The sequence below is a fragment of the Anoplopoma fimbria genome, chromosome 5 (assembly GCF_027596085.1).
Source record: "Anoplopoma fimbria isolate UVic2021 breed Golden Eagle Sablefish chromosome 5, Afim_UVic_2022, whole genome shotgun sequence".
NCBI lineage: Eukaryota > Metazoa > Chordata > Actinopteri > Perciformes > Anoplopomatidae > Anoplopoma > Anoplopoma fimbria.
In genome coordinates, this window is record NC_072453.1 from 6914449 (window position 1) to 6941504 (window position 27056).

At 44.2% G+C, this 27056-nt stretch overlaps 1 protein-coding gene across 1 annotated transcript in view; it reads right to left on the reverse strand.

Annotated features, from left to right (window-relative positions):
• Nucleotides 1-6270: 6270 nt before the first annotated feature.
• The window catches only part of LOC129091783 (ankyrin repeat and fibronectin type-III domain-containing protein 1), a 33156-nt gene continuing 12370 nt past the window's right edge, over nucleotides 6271-27056 (reverse strand). The window contains exons 3-22 of the mRNA XM_054599478.1: nucleotides 25488-25707; nucleotides 24997-25204; nucleotides 21648-21845; nucleotides 20786-20899; nucleotides 20477-20574; nucleotides 19200-19290; nucleotides 15982-16089; nucleotides 13466-13565; nucleotides 13003-13135; nucleotides 12571-12690; nucleotides 12172-12387; nucleotides 10914-11080; nucleotides 10551-10701; nucleotides 9403-9571; nucleotides 9112-9278; nucleotides 8704-8911; nucleotides 7815-8539; nucleotides 7420-7722; nucleotides 6737-6919; nucleotides 6271-6342 (exon numbers count right to left, since the gene is read on the reverse strand). Of these exons, the coding sequence (XP_054455453.1) occupies nucleotides 6271-6342; nucleotides 6737-6919; nucleotides 7420-7722; nucleotides 7815-8539; nucleotides 8704-8911; nucleotides 9112-9278; nucleotides 9403-9571; nucleotides 10551-10701; nucleotides 10914-11080; nucleotides 12172-12387; nucleotides 12571-12690; nucleotides 13003-13135; nucleotides 13466-13565; nucleotides 15982-16089; nucleotides 19200-19290; nucleotides 20477-20574; nucleotides 20786-20899; nucleotides 21648-21845; nucleotides 24997-25204; nucleotides 25488-25707 (3751 nt within the window). The remainder of the gene's footprint in view (nucleotides 6343-6736; nucleotides 6920-7419; nucleotides 7723-7814; nucleotides 8540-8703; nucleotides 8912-9111; nucleotides 9279-9402; nucleotides 9572-10550; nucleotides 10702-10913; nucleotides 11081-12171; nucleotides 12388-12570; nucleotides 12691-13002; nucleotides 13136-13465; nucleotides 13566-15981; nucleotides 16090-19199; nucleotides 19291-20476; nucleotides 20575-20785; nucleotides 20900-21647; nucleotides 21846-24996; nucleotides 25205-25487; nucleotides 25708-27056) is intronic.

The following is a 27056-nucleotide window of genomic DNA, read 5'->3' on the forward strand; positions in this document are numbered from 1 at the left end:
TGGTGTTTTTCTCCTTCCTTTCTTCTTAAGGCCCTTTTATGTTGATGACTAACATGGATTTGATCCTAAATGTCTGGAGAAAGAAAATAAATTGCTTTCAGGTTCTTTGCCAGGCGCGGGATACTGAAACTGTACGCAGAATACCCTCGGCTGGTCCTTCCTTCTCTCATCTTTGGCCGCTTCTGAGATTTTTTTTTTTTTTCTTGGCATCGGCATTGGCTCTCTACGGAACCAACCCACAGGCTCCTCTGCATGCACCCAACTTTCACTGGAGACCCAAGCTGTTGTTTTCTCCCCCGGCATACTCAGCACAGGGTGGGTGAGGGAAGTTTGGAGCACTTTCAAACAAATCAGTGTGATTCATAACTGTGCAAGTGGTTGACACGGGAAGCATCTGGGGCTGCAGTTACGATCCACAACGGTGTTGGACGAATTGCTCTTTTCTTTGACCTCAAACAGGAGAAGTTTTATGTCAAGATGTGAACATTTTCTTTTTTTTTTAGCTCATTTATGTTCCCATTAGAAACATTGCATAAACTGGACAGCTCTTGTTGATCAGATCCCATTTACAACCTACTACCCCTGGCAAGAAATCAAACTGGATAACCAAATGAGAGTCAGATGACGTTTAAGAATAATATATTTTTTTTTCTGTCAGCCCTAATTAGAAGGTGAGAATACACACCTTTGTGACACTGGGGGTTGTTGAGGGTAAAGGCACCGTCAGAGCTACCAGTATGGCCAATGTCATGGCCTGAGTTGTAACTGCCACTCCCAAAACACACACACACACACACACACACACACACACACACACACACACACACACACACACACACACACACACACACACACACACACACACACACACACACACACACACGTGCAAATCCTCACTCACACATCAAGCAGTTATGTTTTTTCATTTAACAGACACATTCACACATTCAATGTACATGAGTTCCACATTTCTTGATAACTTTTATCTCCTTCCGCTCTCTCTCTCTCTCTCTTTGCCTGTCACACACACACACTCTCTCTCTGCTCCTACAACTGTTGCTTAGAGGTGAGGGCTCGTCGCCCTCGCCTGTTTAATGGGCCGTCCGTTTGCCAACTGTTCCTTTGAGGGGGCCGGTGCGTCGGGCGTCGGAGCCGGGATTTGGGAGGGAGAGCCGGAGCCGCTGGATCAGACAGATGGAGGGGGGTCCGGCTCCATTCATTTAGCTCCATGAGAACAACAGAGCCCCACTTCAAACAACAAGGACGCAACCTGCTGGCCCCCATCGTCTGCGAACGCATACGCAGCCATACGCAGGCACACACATGCTGCAACACATGCACGCTTGTGCTCAAACACATGTGCTTTTATTAGAACTTTCTTCGCTTCTATTTGATTTGATGTGTCTTAAATCTACCTCGAGGACATAAACTCAACACCCAAAGATAAAGATGTCACCGTTGCTGTTCACACTGCTTCTGCAGCTCATCTGCCACCTTGACACACACTTGCATGTATGTACACACACACACACACACACACACACATATGCACCACACGCTACACGCATATGCACAGGGGGCATAAAATACACAGGCTCCACAGTGCCCACCCCCATTCCCAACCCCTTCTTTCCCTGGGACTCCCTCCTCTGCTACCACACAGCCCCCCCCCCTGAATTCACTGGCACTTCTAGAAAGCTCCGAGGCGCCAGCGGAGCGGGGCTCATCTCTTGGGAACAATAAAGCCAGATCTTCATAAAAACTTCAAAAAGGCCTCGCCAAGTGTTTTATAGGTGCTTTAAAGGTTTATGGGCCCTGGGGAGGGAGGGAGAGAGAATGAGAAAGAGAAATGAGTGATTCAGTAGTGGCATGCTTCACTTTTCCCACCCACTGCATACACACACACACACACACACACACACACACACACACACACACACACACACACACACACACACACACACACACACACACACACACACACGTACAGAAACACACACTCTAGGGTACACATACATGTACGGCGCTGCTAATCCGCCAGTAAGCACCCGGCTGAGATCAGCTGGTGGTAGGCAGGGTGGGGCGAGATGTGAGGGGCCGAGGGATGATGGGGAAACAGGTGATCAGTTGGTGCAGAAATGGAAAAGACGAAGAGGAAAGAAGGATGTCAAAGCTGCTCATATTCAAAAAGAAATATGAGCAGCTGAATATTGTGAGGTTCAAGCATATGAGAGAAGAGTGGGTGTTTGTTTTGTGTATTGGACCTGTTTGGTTGATCAGTTTGATTGTCATTTTCCTTGAATACATGTTTGCATACAGTCACATGTTTAGTCATACATCTATTCAAGATAGTCATATATGTTGGGTAAGAGTGCCTTTTTCTGATTCAAGTAAGCTAGAAGGTGTGTGTGTGTGTGTGTGTGTGTGTGTGTGTGTGTGTGTGTGTGTGTGTGTGTGTGTGTGTGTGTGTGTGTGTGTGTCGGTAAGGCTATCTTGCACAGGCCACCCTTTGGCCCATAATCCTAAACGAACTCAGGAGGGGTCAAGTTGAAGAGCGCGGAGGTGGGGCACCCAGAGGCGGAGGAGATTAGGGCCTGAAGCTGCATCGGTTGCTGTTTTGCAGGCGGATCGGTTTATCCGTACACGAACTGGAGCACGGGGTCATAAATGCACCGAGCAGTGCCTCTTCCCGTTAACGGTCTCCAGCTTCACTGCCAGAGGAGGCGCTGACGAAATCCCCGATCAAATGAATCTCAAAGATGCATTTCTTCCCTTTTATTGCTGCAGATATTTCGATGAGTCACAATTCACTGCCCCTCGCACACTCCACACTTTGAATTTCTTTTAAGTGCATGAATAGCCACTATTCAGGGGCGTTTTGGGAATGTTTTCTTTTTAGGTATTCAGATGTATGCCAGGGTTTATATTTAGCTCGGGTCCTCCTGGAGTCAGATGGTTTAAAATTGGGAGGTGTCAGAATTCCAGTACAATTCTTAAGTTACTGTCAATAAACTGTAAAGGGCTGCTCTTAAAGGCGTAGGATGCCTTATGGCGTGATTTGTGTGTGATAAGCTGCACGGGAAAGTGTGTATGAATTTGTCTTGATGTAGTACAAAAGTGTAGATCCTCTACATGGTACACATGTGCATTTGCACATCTAAATATCAGGATTCCTGAGTGCACGCCGGTTGTGTGCACCAATGTGTGTCTGCGGGTGTGTTTGTGCATCCATCTGCACATTAGTGTTTGTAGGATCTGTTGACAGCGAAGCATGCAGCATTTTATTTGCTCAAGGGCTGAAAAAACACATGGCGCTAGCAAGGGAGCGGTGTGATATGAGCCTGCTGAAAGCGACCTGGCCGGCGGATCTCAACCCTGGGATCACGATTCAACTAAACAGAAACTCAAACCGTGTAATAACAGAGCTGTGCAACATAAAGCTTATTTATGTTTGTGCATGTATTTATGCTTATGCAAAAATGCAGATATTTATTAGTTCCGTTTTTATTTCCGTTAATATTTCATGGTGCCAGTGAGCATCTAGCTTTCAACAGTAAATATGTAAGTAAACAGGAAAATTAAAGTATAGCAAGATATTTATGTAAATTAATTCTAACATTGGGTTCAACATCTGGCCAAGCTGCAGTGATGCACAGGTGTACTCCAGGACACTGTGACATCACAGTTGGGTGTGTTCACAAGTGGATACACCTGGTAACGCACATATACTGGAGTAATCAGAGGTGAAACTTTCAAAATAATGTGTTCTATTAGTGTGTATGGAGGCCTTAGAAAGCTGTGAAGTTAAACATTTGAAATATCTAATATATATATATATATATATATATATATAATATATAAGTTAATATAGTTTGACAAAAATATATAATTCATCTGATATAGGACCTGAGCGTTTTTTTTCTCATTGAAAAAATATATTTCAATATCTAGATTTTATTTTTATGTTGAATATACTTCTACAAGCATGTATATCTCATCTTTACAGTGCTGCATTGAGAACGTAAAGCTGACGTAATGCACATCACCCTGAAATAGGTGGAGGGGATGTCATTATATCAGGTATTTTCCCTAATGCCACACCTAAACTCTATTCAAACCTGTTACAAGAAAAAACCCACTCCATCCACAGAGGCAATAGTAACATCATTGTTCATCCCTGGTGAGTGAGCGCTGCAGTCTTAATGTGGCCATGCCCACCACTTATAAACTGTGATATTCTGTCTGCAGCTGCCCACCATTCAGTTTTCATCAACTGGCAAACACTGATGAGGTCACTGCAATATAGCATCTGTAGGAACAAGTGCACTCTATTTTGTCATTTACTGTCATTCATATCAGATGAACAGGCAGCTTTATGGTCTGCATCATACATGTGGATGAAACTTTAAACTTTAAAATCTGATCTGCACTCACTTGAAACATAAGCTTGTTAAGATCCATACGGCGGATAAGGCGAATCCCAGTGAAATCTTCAGCTCTCAAACAAAGACAATGTAGAACAGTTAATGCATGCACTATATCTCTCGAACAGGAAGTGTAAAAAAGGTCAGTATCCCATAAAAGATGTTGTTATTGCTCAGTGGGACTCACATGAAGGTTAGGAACTTCCTACACTCGTGTGCGGCGATCTGTTAAAAGAGAAGAAAACCCTCATAAACAACCATGGCTTTTATTTTGTAATATTCATTTATTGTTCAATAAAAATAGATTTTAAAAAAAGTGACGTGATGTCTCCTTCATGACTTCGCCTGATGGATCTGCCAACAGCTCCTTGTAAACATGGGTCTTTACTTTTTTTCAAACTGGAAAGGGAATTCAAACCCCCCCTCTTCCCCTTTAGCTTAACCTAAAGACAGACTCCTGCCTTTAACTTAACTGGCCTTTGACCTCAGTAGTGATGACAGTCTCACATTCACTTATTTTCACATTTAGGGCAGATACAGTACATTCATCCCCTGGTCTTGTTAGTCTCTTTGTCTATGTACACGGTTCAGTTTCTGGTGGCGTGATTTGTTTTTTGCAGATGGCCCTCGTAAAAACTGCTTTTAACAACGTGAATAAAGAAGACATCTAAGCGCTAACACAACAGTTCGAGCCATTAGTAAAACCAATTACAACTTATAACATCAGTTTGTCTTAAGACATCTTTATACAGTAGTCGCTCGTAAACACATCTTTGAAAGTGGAAGGAAACTAAACTCTGTAAACACAGAGAGACGCCACTGTTCACCCTCCCTGTGAAAAGTTTCGACAACGTCCCGTCAACCTGAAACGCTACAATAACTGAGGCCGGGTCCACCGCCTGCACCCGTCACACTCTCCTCCTTTTGGACCTGTCTGGTGCTACATTTGGAAATGCTGCAGGTTATTATTACGGCATGATGTTGCTGAGCCTGTTTATGAAGGTTTATAGCGTTAAAAATCATATGCTAAAAAATAGTTGATAGAAAAAAACAACAACAACACAACAGTCTGTAGTTTGATGTAAACAATGCACAGACTGTTCTGTTTCCAATGTAAAGTTGTGAGGTTTCACATGCTTGATAATGTGAACAGAGTAATCAGAACTTGGTTCCCAAAAAATAACAAAAAAAGGATGGTTTAAATTGTTAAGAGGCCTTATTTATTGTGTTAGAATCAATGCTATATATTCCGAATATATAATACGGGCATCAGTGTTTTGGTATTTGATGTAATCGACATACTAGAAACTGTTGACTGAGCGCTTAGACCTGCAAGGCAAACATCAGGGTAGACAAGCTAGCACTGCTAGCACGTTTACTGCAAATTGGCAGTGTGAGCTATTACAATGCTAACTAATCGACCACACTGACTGCTGGTTTGACAATGTTGTTTGATGAGATTATATTCTCAAGTAGTAGGTAGGAAATGATAAATAATAATAATAATAAAAACAAATGTTTATTGATGTTTTGTTGATTGATCTTTAGATTAAATCTGATTAACTACAAGTGATGTTTGCATAAATTATCATAATTGATATAATTCCATCACGATTAAAACACCTAGCTGTGTGTGCGTCTGGAGTTTCTCTCATAATTATTGTTTTTACATTCAACATTTTGCACATTGCAGGTCGTAGCAGTTTGTTCATGGGCTGAAATGTATTTTTAACCATCTCATCATATAGTTAAGTCCTTGCATTTATAACTCAATTTAAAGTCTGGATTGTCCGATATGTCACTTTGCTAACAAACAGCGGCCTCTTAACAACTAGAGTCATCCCTCTCACACTAGGATCCCTTTGGGACTCTGCTCTAGACTGGTGGGCACCACTTTCTGATGCATCTGGGAATACCACTGAACCAAACACAACAAAACACTGAACTGGTTAACTTTTAGCACAGCATGAACTACAGTACTTCAGACGTACTCAGCACAATTCTGGAAGGTTAACATGCTTTTTTTCCCCATCTATTAGAAAAAAAACAACTGAAGGTATTGCTTGTGTTTTCTCTGTTGTGAAAATCCAAATCAGCTGGTTTTATTTTGTGTTACTTCACAACATGAGTGTGTGTTAGCTACACTACGACTGAGTCTACTATACAGAGATTTTGTTGCTGCACAAAGGAGAAAAAGAGCACCAGAGAACCAGTGCCAGGTTCTAAAGGATGCAACCTTCATCCTCCTCCTCCTCCTCTCTCGCTCTCACTCTCTATCAAGCTCTCTCTCCCGTACTTGGCTGCTTCGCTACCCGACAGTACAGTGGCCAAGAGCAGTTGAGTGACAGGCTGACGGGCCAAATCATCAGGCCGATAGCGTCCTCAAGCGGAGACGCCAGCCCCCCTCTGTACTTCTCCCGTCCTTCCTGGCCTCTGGGTCGGGTCCAGAGCCCACATCCTGGGAACATGGGGCCGGGCGGCTGCAGCCGACAGCTCTTTGGGAATGACACAATGAGAGAGTTCATAGCAAAAGCCGTGCCCGCGTGTGGCTGGGCAGGATGATGCTGCCCAATGTCGTTTTGGCAACGTGTGTAGCCCAATGCGCCGTCAATCGTGCCAGAAGCCGAAGTGACGCTCCATTAATCTTGCTCGGCATCACAATAATTTCCACAAATGATTTCTGACAGCACCGAAATGTATTTTCTCATTGTTCCATTTTGATCATTTGGTGTCCATATGGTGTTCTCTGATGTTCATAAAAAAGAAAATATATATCATGGAAAGTTTCAGATAACAAGAACACAGCAGAAAATAGACATGTTGTAGCTGCAGTTGTTGACCGGAACACCACACTTAGAGAGAAAATAGAGTTAAGGAGCCTGTTTTTACAAATGTAACAGTTCCTTCATTTCCATACACATCTATCCAAAGAGCATCTGGCATAAACTCTTAACTCGTTTTCTCAATCTCATTTTCTCTTGTGGAGGTTTCACACTGTGGTGGCCCGGCTGTGTTTGAGCGCTAGTGGTGAATACTCCTTAATGCGAACGCACAGTTTGCCCCTGAGCCAGGGGTTTTGGAGCTCCAGGGGACAGAAATCATCCTGAAGCCACTTTTCTCTGTTGTCCACAACTAGCACGAGGCCAAAGTGCTTCAACTGTTCAGGACTGTAGTACGCACACTGCTCCTGTTCATCACCGCCTCCGCTGCTACCCAGCATGCGCCGCGACACCATGTTCATCTCCTGCACCACTAGCTGGACCATCTCCCGCGCTGACGTTCCTGGAGTTACACAGAGCTGAAACACAGGAGGAGAAGATTGGAATAGTGTTTCAAACACAACAACAGATTAAAGGTGAACTGCTTCATCGTGTCAAGACGGATCTATACCTTCACACTGGTCTCCTTAGGCAGGCCTGTGCGATACTGTGGGTACACTCTGAGTGTGGCGTGACAGCTTTTCCTGAAGGTGGCGGGTGATGGCGAGGAGAGTCTCTGCGTGCCGCTGTCCTCCGATAAAGTTCGCGCTGGTGGAAGCTGCGGTAGGCAGCGCTCGGCCGAGCAGCAGCGGTCCACTGACGAGGGCCTGTGACACCTCTGCTGTGGCGAGGTGGAGGGCGAGGCGCATGTGGTGTGGTAGGAGTAAGTCTGGTGGGGTGATGTGGTGGAGGGGAACTCCAGGCTGCTGGTTCTCACACAGAAGGCCTGTCTCTTCTCTGTGATGTGCAGCAGCTCGATCTGCCTGCTGGGCAGGATGAAGTCACTGTCAAAAAGCTCCGGGCCCCCCCTCCGCCTTTCCACTCCGCACCTAACCCCTCCGCCACACCGCTCACCTTCTCTCCCGCGCTGTGGCTCCGAGGCCTGGAGGACGTCCGGCGTGGAGTCCCTTAGCGCCCCCGCCACGCGTCCGCCCCCGCCGAGACACATCCCTCCGCCGGAGCCGCTCCCGTCACTACGCAGGAAACCGCGGGGCTCCAGTGGCGCGGAAGATGAGAGGGGCGAGGGGGGCAGCAGGTCCAGCTCACGGGGACTCTGGGCTCGGCTGGAGTCGTAGTCGCTGTCGGTGGTGAGGAAGACTTCAGAGGAGCCCTCCTCGTCTGATAGTCCGGCAAAATCTGCAGAATGTGAGAAAAAGGGCTTGTACTTATACTGTAATGATAGTATGTAGGAGGGAGTAAGTTAGGGTTAGGTAGGTAGTTTCTTAGTTGCCTATGGAATCCTACATGACTAACAGTGTCATATAACCTCCATGTTTTCTGCTGCAAGAGTTGATTCAGACCTGAGTGCTTGTGGCAGGGTTCGGGTGAAGGCATGGGCGAGGGCATGAAGTCCGGCTGAGAGGACGTGGAGGGAAGCTTGTCGGGCAACACCTCCTTGGAGAAGTCAATTATACAGTTTATGGAGATGCCTCCTGTTGGTTGCTTGTAGCGGGCGTACTGCAGGGCGTCCATGATCCACCTCGCGTCACGCCACACCTCCTCCATTTGCTGTTGGAAAGTCAACAAAAAATCATCGATTATTGGATTAATTTGATTCCATTCCCCACGTTAATAATAGTTTTATAGTACATAATCCCAACACTTGTTTGATGTTGCAGTAGTATGTGAAAAAAATAAATAAAAATAAAAAAAAAAATATATAATAATATAATATATATATATATATATATATATATATGTTATGTTACCTGGATGTGATCCTGGACCTGCTGGTGTTTCTTCTTAGCAGCGAGGAGCTCGGCCTCAGAGAAGGCCTCCCTTAGGGCCTGCTGGGACATGAGGGACTCCAGTTCCAGCAAAGCCGATACTCTGCAGTACTGGCCAATGAAACTGGGGCTATAGGCATTAAAGTGGACTGTGGGAGAAAGGGGGAAAAAAACGTAAAACACTGTGCCAGTAAACACAGGAGGAGCATATAGATTTGGAAACAGCAGCTGGTGACAGAATTCCCATTTCTGCCAAAAATCTGATATACTGACCCAGTTCAAAGATCTGTAGGGGCAGGGTGAGGAAGCCAGAGCGAGGGGAATACGGGTTATTCTGACCAGGAGCTGTGCACACTTCATCTGAAGGTGGCAGGAGAAGCAGGAAGGAAACTTTCTCCCCAAACTCCACCACTTCCTGGCTGTAGATACGGAAGTCCTGCACCTGGACACACAGAAACAGGTGATCTTCACACTCAGAACCAGAGGAGTCCATTTAAGGAAGTCTAACCTTAAAGCAGTAAAAGAATACTGAAATCGCATCCACTCAAATCTATCAGTTAAATACAATGCTCTTTTTAGAAGAAGTAGATAGAAGTAAAGAGTCTGTCCCTAGTTGCATTGAAAGCATGGAGGTCCCAGTTGCAGGATATGGATCAGAGGCAGCTAGGCCACCATGAAGTCAGTTTTTCACTCATTTAAGTGTCTTGAAAATAGTACTGGAGGCTCCAACTCCAATAGTGGAAACCAGAAGTAAGAAATATGGCAACCGGATGGGTTGTTATAATTAGGGGTTTGTTGCATAACACTAATACACTGTTGGGCTATTTTGTGGAGCAGGTCAAGAGCAAAATATCTTACTGCCAAACCCACATTTGTTGTTTCTAAACCTTTTTAAACATCTGGAAACAAATAACGGTTTTAGCTCCACATTTTGATGATTGTCTTCATAAATATATGTATATATATATTCTTGTAGCAGTCTCCTATATATATATATATATATATATATATATATATATATATATATATATATATATATATATATATATATATATATATATATCCGACAGTGCTTGGTTCAGTGGGTGGTAAAAGGTTAGAGTCAAATGGACAATGATTGCCATTGTGCTGGAATTCAAACCATGTTCTTTTACAGAAATCATGTACGATTAGTGGTCTAACCAGAACTGGCTGAATATCCATTGGAATCAAGTTCACTGCTTTGAGCTCCTGCTACTGCTTGCCTCTGGAACTTGGCTGGAAATCTTTCTATCTAGTTTCATCTGGTTCCATGATATCAGTCAAAGTCAGACAACGCAAAACATATTTTTTTTGCATTTGGTAAAGAAATGGCTCTAAATCTGACTGTAGAATAGTTTGGTAATGGACAAAGATACAAAGTGTTTCAGATTCACTCTGACCTGATGGCCAAGGACATTGATGTGAGCCAACAGGTCTTTAATGGCGCTGCGCAGGTCCTGTAGGAGGCGATGTGGAGCACTCTGTTCTTCGTTGTCCATTTCCAACGCCTCCTCCAGAGAGCTGAGAGCCTGCAGCCACTGCCACTCCTCTCTGAAATGACACACACGTTGAATACATCATTAATCCACATCACAGGTATCTTTGTCATTATTTTGCCTCAATCGTCACGTTTCTAGTCAAAACCCTTAAATTTCAGTCTCGGCCGTTTACAAAAATCCAGAGTCAAAGCTGATCCACTGAACCTCACGCCCATCCCAAACCCACATACCAAAGACCTACATTAAGTGGCATATGATCCCCACCTGGACACGTTGCTGTTGTCTCGAATCTTGGTGTGACAGAGGACGTTGGGGAGTTTCTGGGGCACCAGCGCTCTGATCTGCTCCACTGATGTACACAGCTTCAGGTAGCCCAGGTATAAGCCTGGTGACAACATCTTCCTGCTCCGCCTGTGATACGCCAGCTTCTCCTGGGAACAGCAGGTGGAGAGAGACTTAGTAAGAGGACGGTATGTTATTGTTGACGGGGGATGATTGTGTGGTGACTCTGATTCTAATTTTGTCTCTTGTTTTCATCTTTTGCTGTTGTTAGTCCTTGAGAGACTCCAGGCTAAAGTTGTTCCAACATGTTTAAAGTGGAAGTCAGCACGGCAAAATAGCCCCTCAGCACATTTTTATGTATTTCATCATACAATTTGTTCATAACTGGCCACAAAACAAATATTTCAGTGAATTGTGGTTTTGCCAAAGGGAGTTTCTACTATTGTTTTGGAACCACAAGGCCAAACCAACTTACACTGGAGACAAAACAGCATTGCAGCAATGGTATCAAGTTTACCGGGCTATATAGACAAAATCAACTTGTGGTTTGGTTCCAGATTTTGATCGTTCTGAGCAAAACAGCCTCACAGCATTAGTTACAAAACATCAATAATTAGCAACATTATCCTCGTCAGGTCGACAATGCTGAAATTGAAATACAACCTTCCAATTTCCACTGCCTGAATGAGCAGCTGTCAAAAATAAAGTGACTGAGATAATTTAAATTAATGTTAGGTTGGCATGGATCCAAGATTTGACCTGAAAGCTGGCTTTTAATTAATTTGTCCTTTCAATGTGTCTCTACAAAGAAGGGGACAAATGGAAGAAGAGAGTCATGATGATTAATGTAGGTCTAAATAAAGAGCGTCTGCACAAGCAGCACTCGTAATTGGAAGCACATTTGCATTCCTAATGTTTCAGCCATGGAGCCTCATGTTTACTGGTTTTGGTGAACGAGAGTTTAAAAACATTAGAGCGATACCAATAGATAAATGTCTTCCAGTGGTTTTTAGGGGTCATTTTGTTGTTGACAAAGTGCCTCACACAACACTGTTTCATCTTGCTAAATCTCCGGGTAACGAACAAATGCAGAGAATGAGCCCGATAAAAACCACAACCACTGCTGACAAACCCTCTGACCATTCTTAACTGATGTGGAAGCAGCCTGTCTCCAAAACAAAAAAGGCAAAAAATTAAATTTCCCAAAACTGACAAAAATGACCAATCCTGTAGGACTCACGTGGAGTGTGATGAGCAGCATGTCCAAGGCCGTGGGCTCTTCAGGGGACGAGATGGACTTGCGTTGGAGCTGCAGTTTGCAAAGCTGCGTCCAGCGAACCCCATCCAGGTTTGGACAGGCATTCATGTCCTTGAGGAGCACCAGCAGGGCGTTACCATGCTTGTCTTTGATTGGCTCAAAATACACCTGACCAAGGTCCTGGGTTCCCAGCATTCCCTGAGGAAAGATGACAGATGATCATTTTGCTACACATGCTTTATCTCTGTTTGCTGCAGAATGACGAAAGTGGGTATAGATCGAAATGTTCAGACCTAGAGGTCACAAGGTCATAGTTACCAAAACCACCACAATATAAATTACACAGCCATAGTCCCAATAGTCCACTCAGCATTTTAATACCTGTAGTTGGGAGACAGCCTGCAGCATCTTGAGTCGTGTCTGCAGAGTGCAGGAACAGGATGACTGTGAAGGGCTCAGACACTGCTGCAGCCAGGGAATCTCCTCCCATAGATAGGAGACCTGGACCATTGATTGTATTAATACATACAACAACTTTTTCAAATGCACAGCAAAACATTATCTTATAATCTACTGTGAGAATATTAATAACCGATGGATAATGTAATCATTTGTTAGCGACAATGTTTGTGGTAATGTTTCCATGTACAATACTGCAAAAACAATACTTCGTGCATAATTGTATTCAATAAATGATTCCTGTTTGGCAGTTAAATCACTTTTTATGTAGTTATATGACGATTGTATTCATGGGTTTGCAGTGGGTCATAAGTTATCTGAGAAATATATAAAAGTTATTTTTTCTTTGTCTACCTTGGTAAACCAGAGGAAGTCCTGCATAAGGGAGCTGGAGTAGGAATCTTCCACCTCTACGATAGGAATCTGGTCCTCTGGAGTCACCAACACATTGTCATCTCTGTAGAGTATGGATGTCAGATAGAGACCTCTGGACAGGAACAAAGAAAAAGTACACATGTTAGGCAGAATCACCTTTCTGCTATATGTCCTTGGTGTCTGAAGGTGTTTTAAGTTTGATGGAGTGGAATTAAAGTACATTCTCAAAGGAAAAAATATCAAAATGTCTACATATCATTAAAAATGTGATTATTCGACCCAAAAGCTAGTTTATGCCATGAAAACCATGACATCAATGGTATATTTAACCACGAATAAAGGATATAATTATGACAAATAAAACATAACAATTGCAATACACAAATAAACTTTTTTTTATCATATTACACAACTCCAGCATCAAGGTCAACAGAGCATCTACCTTTTCAAGCTTTTAACAAATTTGCTGGTGGGTTGGAAGAGGTGGCGCAGGCTTTTGGATACCGAGTGCTTCCTCCCTTGCGTTGGAGCTTTACACTGTTCTGTGTGGACAAGACAGAGACAAGAAAAGACGATTTGTTAATTATGAGCAACAGAATAAATCAGTCAGATCACTTTTGAATGAATATTCTGATGGTCCTGCTTAATGCTGAAAGTCAACGCACTTGTGAAAAACCGTGGCATCACTCTGATTGGTTGTCGGTTTTTCTTGCTAACACCAATGAATACCTCGGTCCTGACAAACTGGAGAAACATCTCTTCCACTGACAGGCCGTTACCTAATTGACAACAAACCTGACACGTCCAACAACGCGGTCGGAGTGGAATGTTTTTCGACGTTTCATGCGCTCCAGTGGCGCGACACCATTTGACTGGCATGCTGGCTGCCAACAGCAGACTATGGGCCTTGAGGGAACCGCTAGCTCTCCGGTCCCAGAGGGACACTAACTTTGTGTATATGTATGTGTGTGTGTGTTTACCTGCACATACTAAAACTGCTGGACCATGGCATGTCTTGAGCTACAGCCTTACGAGGCGAGCCAAGGAGCTGCAGTAATTTGTGTGTGTGTCTCTGTATGTGTTTTAACCCTTTGCCACTCACTGACAGGGAGGTCAGTTAAGTCTGTGGGGACATGTTTATTTTTAGTGGGCCTGGAGGGGGTTGGAGGCGAGAGAGGGAGGTGTGTGTATATATGCATGTGTGTGTGTTTGTGTGGGCGCCTGTTGGTGAGATAACGCACCTCCCAACTCATTAGAAACCCTGAGTCCCAAACCCTCCACAGATTCCCTCTCCTCCCCTCCCAGGTGATCTTACTCCAGCCCCGGGCCACTTAAAGTCAATAAATCCCCCCATTCAGGACCCGAAAAAAACCTCCCTTCAGGTGGACGAGTCGAGTTGGAGCATTAAGAAAAAAACAGCCCCCCTCGACCCCTCTCACCTCCCCTAATTTCTCTTTACACGCGGGTCTGTTCGGCTCTGGTCCTCCTGGCCTCGGTCCGTGTTTGACACTGAGTAAGACAGACAAGTGGGGCTGACTGCTGGGGTGCCTGTGTTAGTCAAGGCCTCTTTCACAGTTTAATTAATAGTGTTTGGACAAGGGGGAGAATGTGGCGTGGGCTATAAGCCGGGCTGCGACGGAGGTGCGTACATGGACATGGGGGAGAGCGAGTCGGAGCTGAAAGGGAGAGCATGTACTTGAATATTTGTGTCTGTTTCATGTACATGTGTATCTATGTGTGTGCCTGTCTATCTTTATATGTGTATATGTATGGACAGTAGACAGGACGCCTGGCGGGCTGTGGGGGGTGGAGGGCTGGAGGGGGGGCAGCAGTAGTCAGTGTTAATTTATGCCCTCTCCCGACTCCAGCCCGGGACTCGTCTCACACAGGAATAACAAACATGACCCCGGGACACGCCACCTTGGCTACCGTGCCTGAACTCTCGAGCTCAATCAGTCGCCGTCTGAAGAACCGAGAGCCACTCAATACTGACTATTATATTGCGTCTCGCCCCATTGCAAATATGGTCTGGCCACAGTGGACAATAGTAAGTGGGTGAGTGTGTTTGGGCGTGTGGGTGTACGAGAGAAAGAAAAAAAAGAGAGACAACTCGCTCAATGCTAAATGCAGTTTGCCGTCATGTAAAAGAGTCAGTGTGGACAGGTTTTGACACTTATGGGAGCAGCTTACAGCCGGCAGTGTTTGGGGATATAAACAGCCTGAGTGTGAGAGAAGTTGATCTGCATTTTGTCACACAGAGAGAGAGAGAGAGAGAGAGAGGTATTCAACAGAGGAAGGGCTGAGTCATGGAAAGATGTAAAAGTGTGTGTGTGTGTGTGGGGGGGCCGTTGTTGAGACAGAGGGGAGGGTATTATTTTTGAGGTGGCATGCTGTCTTAGGGTGTACGGCCCCCAAAGTACTTGTCGTGCCCGAGATTGTAAAGTGTCCGTCAACGTGAGATGAAACACAGCAATTGGTGAGACGTGTTACACCTGTGCGTTGAACTGTCCGTTGCTCGTGTTTGTGTTTGTTTTAAACGAGAATTTTCCTGAAACACGAACTCGACGGTGGCTGAAAAAGTCTGATGTGTTTGTTTAAAATGTGACAGGCGCAGTGAACGCCTCTCAGGTTTATGTCAGGAGCTCATAGCACAGATCAGGGTGCATTTCAGCTACTTTACTCCAGCTGACACCAGAACGAAAAACTGATCTTAAGGTCATGTACTTTCAAGTTCTACCTAAGAAATGAATGCGTGTAATTCCATAGCTAAACCCAATGGCAGTTTAAAACATCTAGTGTGATATAACATGTGCTCCTATGCAGAGTACAGCAGGTCGCTATCAATACAAGGTTTGGGTTTCAACCGGTGTCAGCCATGTGAAACGTTAACGCTTTCATATTACTGTTAAGGCTTTTAGGTTAACAAGCCCACCAAATGGATCAAAAAGTTGTTGGTACCATGGCAGACACAGTGGCGGTGAGCTTCTTTTATTTGCCCGAGTAGCTGGTCTAGTGCCTCCTTCTGGCCTCTCTGACGGGGAGCACGGCCATCGATATCCCTCCAACCTGAAGACAAAGGTGAGAAAGATGACATTAGAAAAGTGAACATGCAGTGTTGCGCATTAATCAACAGTCATAGTGCTGATTTAAGATATCTAGACAGGTCTCTTCAGCTATAATCTGCATTTATGATGGAGAAGCAAAGCATAGCTCAGGACAGCAGTGTTTGTCTGTCAGTTCACCACTTTAATCCAGATTGAAATACTATACTATAGAACTATTGGATGAATTTTTATAAAACTTTGTATAAACATCTTTGGTCCACTGGGCATGAATCCTTAAACTGACACACCAGATGGTTTAATACTCAGAAACATCTGGGAATCAAACTCTGGCAAAAAGCAAAAACAAGCAAAAACATATTTTCCAACTAGAAAATTCCTTCAGTGCCGTTCTTTCGATTGATAAATACTCTGGTTCTTTTTAGTTTGGATGCCATGCAGCATCTACGCTAATCTCTTTAGGTGCCACCATTGTTGTTAAGATTGAACAAACAGTCGCCTCATTGTGCCACACACACTTAAAACACACCATGGCAACCAGTAGTTCTTCACAGGACGCTGACCGATCCGGACACTGGCTCTCCGAACACAAACGCAGGGTATTAGGTCATCAGTACGTATCATGAAACTTCTAACACTCCTAAATGGTAGTTTGAGCACTGGGACAAAGAGAGACCTCCTTCTTTGACCTGTATATTTTCCCCTGTGGAGCAATGTTTTTCAGAGAGTCTTCATTTGATTGTAGATCAGTCCTGAAGTTAATTCTTCTTCTATATATAAAGGAACATCCAACATTGACCACTGTTAGTCTTTTCTTTTTTTTCGATTTTGTCAGCCTTGTCACATTTTTATTAAGGGCTGGCTGCTACTGGGGAAGCATGCAGATTGTGCTTACAGTGGAATGTTTGAATAAGAGTATTTGGTTTATTTGAAATAGGTGAACCTGGATCTATGAACCATGGTGCAATATCTTTGGTTAGATGGAAATAAACTGGACTTAAACTGACACTTTCACGATTGTATGACCATACAGCGCTGACACATACGTCACTGGGACTCTATGTGAGGTTAGTCTGGTTAAATTGGGAGGGGGTTAATCAAATTCTACTTGGGACCCCAACATTTTTTGGGCTGGCCCTGTTCCCGAGGCTTCCAATAGTAGGAGTGTGAGGTGTGTGAGATGGCCTGCTTCTCAAACAGGTCCTGTATGTGTACTATAGAAAACAGCACACACCCCAGTGTGAGAAAGCTGTGGTTGGCTGACAGACAGACCTACTGAGCAGCACTGCTACTGGCTGCTCTGCTCACATTTGAGCTCAGAACAGTCAGTATGCACACAAACACACACATATACACACACACACACACACACACACACACACACACACACACACACACACACACACACACACACACACACACACACACACACACACACACACACACACACACACACAAACATGCACATGTAGAAAGACACACAAACATGGTGTGGCTGCCCCAGTGACATAGAGTAACACAGCACACAACCTGCTATGCTTCTTTGAGTTAAACACTCTAGAAGTACAGTTATAGTAATACAACCTCTACATCTGACTGTTTCTATTCTTCTGTGTGTTTCTTTTTTCCTAATCATATGCACTAAAACACACACTCATAGATCACCATATCTGCAGAAAACGATCCTTCAGCACCTTCTGCCTGCTGTGGTAGTAAGTCAGCATCCTTGCTTTGCTCACTGGAGGACATGTCAGCGATAACCCGCCCCCTACCATCATCAACCACCACCCAGCCCCCGTCACCCCCACCCCAACCCCTCTCCTGGAGCCCCCGGAGGGCGCTTGGGGCTGAAACACGGTGAGCTCTATTCCCGGAAAGGTGCCTGTCCCGACAGGACAAGCGGGCCCTTTAATGGGCGTCCACGGCCCGGTATAAGGCCCCCACTGTTGGGGCCGCGCCGCGTGCTACAGCACAGACATGCAAATATTTCCAGTGGTAGGCCCAAATGGAAAACACAAACACGCAACATCGAAATTAGCTCTGAGAGAGGGAGGGAGGTGGACAGTAGAGAAAAAAAAGAGAGGGAAAGCCCAGTCTCCTAAAATGAAGACACACACACACACACACACACACAAACACACACTTGCTGAAAAACACTGTGTGCTGATGAGGACAAACATGTTCATGTGTTCCCCAGATGTGCCCTGAGTGCGCCAACACACTCACAGTACCTATGTTCACTCTCTCACAGTAGGTGAGTACTGACTGCACAGACTTAACATGCTGCATACAAACAGCTACAGTATCACCAAACTCAGCTCATGAATCAAAACACTGAATGAATCCCTTCACATGGATTCATTAATTTACTTACAAATCAGCAAATGTCATATTATACTATTTGACCAAATAAAACATTTTAAAGTCTTAGAAATAAAAACCTCAAATATAGATAGACAGACAGACAGACAGACAGACAGATAGATAGATAGATAGATAGATAGATAGATAGATAGATAGATAGATAGATAGATAGATAGATAGATAGATAGATAGATAGATAGATAGATAGATAGATAGATAGATAAAGAGAGAAAGAGGGTCAGAGTTTTTCTGGTGAGTCAACACTTCAGCTGTTGTTCACATGACTTCACGGTTAACTTCTTGGCTGAACCCGGGCATCTTCTTCTTCTGCCAGCCCCAAACGGCATCCTGAGGCTACGATTACACACTCTGACGTCCACAGAGGGGGTCCCAAAACCCACCCGGTCTGCTGGCCCCGGAGGACACAGCTGTCGTCCCGCAATGATGTCAAAGTAACGTCGGAATGACGTTGGACTTATCAAATCAAATGTGAAATTACGCAAAGTCCAAGTCCCTTTATGTGTGGGAAAGCTATGAATGATTGTATCTTTCATGCAAGATGCACACACACCACGCATATTCACACATCTTGCAGCTGAGCTCTGTGTGAAAACTATTTTTCAGTGGTGTTAAGTTAGTGAGGGGAGCCAAAAGCCATCAGGGCTCTTGTTGGACTGGAAGTTTTATGTTTTGCTTTATGTAATACTTAGGCACATACATGAACACACACACATATGAGTTCACACTTACTTGAAGGTGCAGCGCAGGCAGGGATGGAAACTAGTAGAGGCCCCCACCCCTTCATGTTGTAGGCTGACACCTGGACGTAGTAATAGGTCCCCTGTAAGGACAGGACACATGACAGTTAAGGCACCATATACATATGTATGTGTATGTATGTGTGTGATTCAGTGCATCTGTTTGTCTCCTGCTAGGTCGCTTTCTGCCGTCATTTCAGTGTGTGTGTGTGTGTGTGTGTGTGTGTGTGTGTGTGTGTGTGTGTGTGTGTGTGTGTGTGTGTGTGTGTGTAGAGGGTGATGGGTCTATCTGGATGCTCTGTCTGTCTCGGTGCCCAGTCTGCAGACAGCAGGCCTCTGTCTCTCCTTTCTCAGCCAGATCAATCAAACCAGCCGCCGACACTTCCTGACCTCGCCTTGACCCCTGTCATGTGACAGGAGTGAGCTTTGGCTGGCAGCAGGGGTCTTAACCGGGGGGGGGGAGGGGATTTCTCTCACACAATAACAAACAACCAGTGGAGCGTCCATTTGTCTACATGCCCGCTTAAAAATGCCAAACATAAATCAGGTGGCAGGCTACCAAGCTGCTCCTTCCATCGTCCTGGAGGCTGTTTTGCAATGCTTATGAATGGTCAGGAGCCAAGACTTTCAACAAATAACAAATAAACTGTGTTTTCCAATTGTGCTTTTTAGCAGGGCCATAAGTCTTTCACCCCCCCCCCCCCCACCATCATTTGGGATTGATGTTGACTGTGTGTGAAGTTTGATGTTTGTAATAAAAGAAGAGTCACTTGGGAAATGCCTTCATATGTCACTGAAGCAAAGCTTGCGTGTTATTAAAATCAGGGGCCTTCGTGTGGATGAATAGCTTCTAAATGTTAAATCAGTCAGTACCAACAGCTGGAAAAGCTAGCTTAGTGGTTCTTTGTGTTGCTTTGTGTCACCCATAAACTATCAGATAATGCATGAATGTATTCTTCTTATCTGGTAGTTCTTAGGGACTGAGGAGAAAAAAGGACTATAGGACAATAGGTTCACACAAAAATGGCGTGATGTGCAGGAGAGGATAAAAACACATGGATGTATGTTCTATCCAAACCCCTTAAAACAAGCTTCAAATGTAATGTTAGTCCAGTAGCTCCTGGTGTTACCTTTTGAGAGCAACACGTATGAGAGATTTACTTCTGTATTTTGTATTCAACCTGATTCCCTACTGATTGAATCATCTTACTGAAAAACAGTTCAGACTGTCAATTATATAGTGGAGACAGAGATTCTGGCAGAACTTACAGAAGTGAGTCCAGTGATGTTGCACTGTAGCAGAGTGGTGTCCTCCACCACCATCTCACCCAGCAAAGGACTTAAGGATGGAGAATTGCTCCAGCTCACTGCAAATAAAAACAAACAAAAACAAAAAAATGTTATTTAACTTCAATATATACCTTAAGAAAAAATTGGTATCAAAAAATGCTGGTGACTCCACGACATTTGTACTATTAACACTTGTCATCTGCATCTGATTCAGCACCAGAGATTTACATGTAGTTATACTGAGTAAATGGTTCTAATTGAAGCGGTGGGACGAGTGCGGTGGCTGACCTTTGTACTTGGTTACCACAGCAGAGTTGACACAGAGAGGTTCCTGGAAGTCCACCCTTAGACTGGTGCTGCTGCTGACAGACAGGCGAACTGCACTGGGGGCGTCTGGAGGGTCTGAGTAGGAAGACAGACAGAAAGATGGCACGTAAATAAGTGGAGAGACAGACAGGTAAACACAAGCAAGCACACAATCCTTCACTGCGTATCATTATCATTATAATGGAGCGAGCCCATGCAACTGGCATCTCACTGTTATGACATCATATACTCCTCCTGGTCTGTTTCTCATGGCATTGCTCAGTTTCAGAAATGGGCAAAGTTTAAAAAGTGTCAAGTAGTGCTACAGTCAGTAATGGAATCTGCTATCTTCACAAATGAATGTTGACTCAGTTGAAACTGAGAAAAAGCGAGGATGTCAGTGATTGTGATTGTAACTACACAAACATCATTTTGACGTGTAGAATTACAAAGAGGGAATGAGCTTTTTTTTTGCATCAAAGTGCAGATTTTGATGGAAGGGAGGAGTGTGTGCGTGTGACTGAGTCTGCTTTCTGGGGGTGGCTGTCTACCCTGCCACTAAGCGTGTCATGAAATGCCTATAAAGAATTAAAGCAGGAATACAGGCGTGTTATGTTTGCACACACACACACACACACACATACACACACAGTCTTGTGCTAGGCTTTCCAGTGTGGAAGCCATTAACTCAGCCCAGACAGAATGCCAGCAGAGAAAAAGGGAGCAAAGATGAAAACCAAAGGCGACTGACTGCTCGTATGATCTGAGCGGCAAACTTCCCTCAACTGTTGAGCATGAAAAAAAAAAATCTCTATAACAACCATCAAAGTCTTCCAAGCCTTACTAGCATGCTCGAAGCCTGTCTGCATGCGTCTGAAGAGCCGGAGCCTCCACTCCCAGGCCTTTAGCTGCCTCTCCTGGTCGGATCCCTCCCGCTCACCAGGACCCTCGCTTCCAACCTGGGCCTGAAGCTCCGAGACCCGCTGCTCGGCCTCCTGCACCAAGGTGGCCAAATGCACTGCTCGGCCCTCCAGACTCACAACTGAGAAACAGGTGTGAGAGACAGTGAGAGAGAGAACAAGTCAACACATGCATACTGTATTGAATAGAGAGTTTTATCAGCCTTAAGCACGTGTTAAAGTGACTCCAATAATTCCAAACTACTCTGACATCCAGAAAAAACGCTTTTATATTCACACATAAAAGAGACAGTTCTTAAAAGCAGCTCAAAGCTAAGCAATGCTGGACTGAAAATTTGAGTGGGCTGTTGTTTTTTTCACCAAAATTCAAAAACATAAAGGCAAAATACTGTGAATCGACGATAGTGAAAACTCTTAACTAAAAAGAAAATTCTCAAAAACATCACTTTTTTTGTAGTAGAACTATACAATTGTGGATTTTTTTATGAACAAAACATGTGTTCATCACAAAATCATAGCATAATTAGAGAAGTAAACATTGTGTTGGTTTTACTTTGATCGAGTGCACATGGCTGTACTGATATTGCAGCGGCCTGCAAAAGTGGCCTACAAAAGCAACTGAAATTGCTTTTGCGGGAACCCTTTTTAATGTCTTTGTTTGCCAAAATGCTGTGGCAAATTCCTCAATAAACTTCATTTAACTAAGCAGTCCCTCTTTAGGGATGACATCACCTCGAAAATGACACAAAACGTGGCAATGAAAGTGAGAGCGGCAAGAGAGGGAGGAGTATTCTTCTTTTTGCGGTTATAAGGGAACGCGAAAATGGTGGGAACATGCATAAGCATCATTTTAAACTGCCATTGTAAAACTATTTTTCTGCAAACGTGTGGAAAAATGTGTATAAGTCATCTATTTATATCATGTGCCACAGCCTCACACAGCCGCCATCGGAGGAATGTTTTTCTGAGAGGCGGCTGGGTGTTACTAAAATATGAGCAATGATGTTTACTTAAAACCTAAAACACATCAATATAGTAGATGTGACACCCAGTTGAAATATTCAAATCAAAACAAAATAACATAGAGATTAAAGATTCCAACGTGGACAGATGACTTTAAATAAAAGTATAGATCAGGTAATGTAAAGCTGTTGAGGTCACAAAGGACAGTAGCGCACTGTACTGTACTTCTTCTTTGGTGGCTGGTCAGTCTGGGCGTGTTTGGGACCGGTGTGTGTCTGTGTTTAGTCTGTGTGGTCTGTGTTTGTTCATTGTAGATTCCACTGTTGAGCGTTAGATTCCACTGTTGACAGTAAGTTTAAAGCCCCGTGTCAAAATGTCCATCTGGGTGTTTAATTCTGCGGCTCTCTCGGTGTCTCCTCAGTGGCTGTGAGCTTCTCTTTGAATCCGAGCGTCTCTTCTGGGTGTCAGTTTTGTTGTTCTCTTCAGCCACTTGTGTGAAGACTTAGAGGCTGTCTGTCACTTTTAAAAACAGGTAATGCCATTATTACTGAGGAATCTTTGAATTTATACTATTGGATGGATGGAAATATCTGTTTAAGTTCCATTTTGATTTACATTTCCAGTCCTTCGAGGGCTAGAAACTGGTCCAGATGCTGTCACAAGTGCAAACGTGTGTCTTGATTTGTCCTTATTTCACATCAAGGCTGGGATCCTGCACAGCACATTAAAGTGCCTTTGTCCTATTGAAAGCCACCGAGGGATTTATAATGTGAATATGAAGTTGCTTTGGAGAATTTTATTTGATAGTCTTCGTCTGCCTTTGTGTCTCTGGTAACCCACACATTGTGTAGTCAAGCATGGCAATATCAATAAGCATCAGAGTCGATGCCTTTTAAAGATTCTGCAGCGTCTTTGATGTCAATTCGCCTCAGATGGAGTTTGATTTGTAGGTGCTTATAAAAATAGAAGCCTTTACATTCCTTATGTGCTGTTGTTCTCTCTCTCTCTCTCTCTCTCTTTGTTTGTTTTTCAGTCCTTTGTACACACACACACACACACACACACACACACACACTCACACTCTCATGAGTTATTTGAGTTCTGGAGAGAGAGCACAATCAAAGAGCAAACTTCAGTAAACATCACTTTCCATTCAAGTGTTTTCAATTTAATGATACCTTTATAAGACGCCTGGCTCTGCTCTGGAGTAGTGTGTGTGTGTGTGTGTGTGTGTGTGTGTGTGTGTGTGTGTGTGTGTGAGTGTGTGTGCGCGCAAGTACAAACACAAACAGCCTAGGAGCCTCACTGGCGAGTTCTAATCATTAACAGAGGAAGGGAGCGGGGGCTCAGCGGATCACAGACAGTGAAAAGTGCTTATGAAGATGACTAATATTGCATCATGATTACCACCCCTTCATCCCCTTTAATATGTTTTCTCTGCCAGCACATAAAAGAGATGTGTGTGTTTGTTTTTTGCGTGCACGACGAGAGACTGTGCTATGAGTTATGTGTGCGTTGTTGCTTTTGGCAACACCTGCGGTTGCTTAGGGGATAGCTGATGTTGCCGTGGCAGCAGCTTTGACGTCCACATTGACAGTTAAATCCCATCAGGAGGCTGTTGACGCCCCGAACAAACTCGGTCTGGTATCAGTTCTGAGCCATGCTAAAGATTGAAATCTACGTAGGAAAAACATGATAACAGATCTGTCAGAAAGTGACAGATGTGGTTTGGGGCCTCACTGGCACCATAACTTGACAACTACCTTTTGCTTTTCCATATATCACACGAGATTTGATTGGCGAAAGAATCGGGCAAATCATCTTGGTTCCTGCTCAAAGCCAAGGAAGCATTTGCTACGGTATGATTCATCTGTAGGCCAGCCAAACTCCAAACTAACATAAAGAGCTGTCTAATTTTACAAGGACAAATATGATTAAATACTAAAATTTATAAAGACATTGTGGCAAACCCTGAGATCTTGGACAATTTTTACAGAAAAAAAGGAATAAAGCTTCTTGAATCAATTCATTGTAATAATTATCTTTGTGCGTATAGACTGTAACAACCTCCCTTTCAATCCAGCCAATGGGTGTTTGTGATTTCCAGTAAAATGAACCAAAAATAACTTGTAACTCACATTATATTGACATGATAGTAACGTGTGATCGCCAAATCAGATGCATCTACACAGCAAGTGTACTTAACAGAGTACGTCACGAGCTCTGTAGTTATGATTTGTCCCATTAACGTTGAAATGATCCCCATGCGACTGGGTTGGTACTACGGGTACGTGGTGTTTCTCTACTCACAGTGGGGGCTCTCCTTCGCACCAGCTCGCAGTAGCAGCTTGGCCATTGGCACGTTGTTGGTCATGATAGCGATATCGAGGGGCAGGAGGCCCTCACTGTTTGGGGTGTTGTGGTCCAGCTCTTCCAGACTGTACTGGGACAAAAGCAGCTGTACCAGGTCCAACTCCTGGTGCTCCACTGCTTCAAACAAGGCTTCATTACTCTGAAACTGTGATACAAAGAAAGTGAAGTTTAAATAAAGCATACGTTGTGAAACCTCAGGCATGTCAGCTTGTATCACTCTTCCAGCACCCAACCATGTCCACATACAAGATGTTTCTGACTGTATTTTCTGTCTTGCTCTACAATAGAGCGCTTGAGATGGGTGGGAGCATTATGTTTCTACCTGAGGTTCTCTTACTTTCCAAGTCTATATGTTTTCTCAGACTATTTTTAGAATACAATATTCCTGGGCTTATTATTTTTTCCTTCCCTGTCTCTCTCTGACTTACTATGGTGGTTTTGCGCGGCCTCTCCTTGTCTCCTCCCCGTCCTGACACCACACTGTCCTCCGGGGCAGGGGGGTTGGTGCCCACACGGAACTTTCCAGACAAGTTGCGGTACAGGCGGCGAGCCGCGCTTGGCGAGGACAGGCTGGCCGACTTGCGGGTCGTGGCCGGCTGGTGGGCCTGGTCGCCCCTCATAGGCTGCGTCATCTTGGCAGAGTCCGCCCTGGAGGAGAGATGGATAGGTAAGAGAGAGCAAGCGAGAGAAACGAGCAAACTATGGCATTTTGAACAGAACTTCTTGAATCCAAAGAGCTGACACCCCTAGAAAAGATACCTGCACTCACAGACAAATGCTAAGGTTTAGATTCTGGCTCTGGATAACAGCACCAGGAATTCATTGGGCTCAATTTGGCAATACTGGTTTAAGCGCCAAGGCATCAGTGTCTTACATGACTGTCATTGTACAAATACATCAGCTCTGCATATCATCTGTTGAAGCACATTTCATGCGTAGTGTTGATATAACAATATGTATGGCAGTGCCTGTCCATATTTTTGGACTGTGACCATTTAAAGCAAAGATATGTCCACTGCTAGGGGTGGATATGTAGAACTGTGAACAGCTGACCAAATACTTATTTTGCACTATTTAGCCATTTTGATTATTAGAAACAAAAACCTTCAAATAGTTCTGATTTTTTTATTTTTTATCCCATTATTGAGATAAATCCCCCAAAAATATCTTCAACCCCCTGGGAAGGGTGTCCAAACACAAGGCTGAGAACCACTGATCTATGGCATGGTGAGAAATCACACTGATCTGCCAGATTGGCACCATGCTGGAATTATCAGTTCCCAGTCACAGATGCCATATGAGTCATGCTGCACTGGTGATGCCGGCCTGGTAGCCGGGTTGTCGGTGCTGCTCTGTAATGTCATATCTTTCTGACTTGTTTCAAAAAGATCAGCATCTCTCGCCACCGGTGTCTTGGCTTCTCTGGTATGACGACTATGCCGCCCTTCACCATTCTGCCATGGGAACTATGAGGATGACAGTGAGTTTCTAGGGTGAGTCTGGTACGTGGCGTTCACACACACTCAACTGCTGAAGGAAATGTCAGCGGGACTCTACAGGCGATGGTGACAGACTCCTGTGACGGGTCCCACGGAGCACAGGCAGAGAGATAAATGAATTCCTCAAGGACGCACTTTCAACAGCTTTCTTTCCTTCTTCTTATGAACTTGTTTCCCTTCCTATCATCTCTTCCACTCTCTGTTTCTTTTCTTCCCTTGGCTCATGACCTTTCACTAATTCCCCTTATCTAGTTATTGCCTCTCATTTCCCTCCCATCATCTCCCACATTCTCTTTTACCCCCTCTCCTCTCTCCGTAACACCTCTCTTCTTACCTTGATTTTACTCTGAATAATCTTTTATTGCAGTTTGACAATAGAAGAATCTTTCCGACTTTCCATTCTAGCTTCACTAACCCACTTGAACGGTTAACAGTTCTTGAAAAGTAACAAGATTCCGATGTGAACTGAAAGTCAGTAGCTAGTTAAGTAAGTAGGTT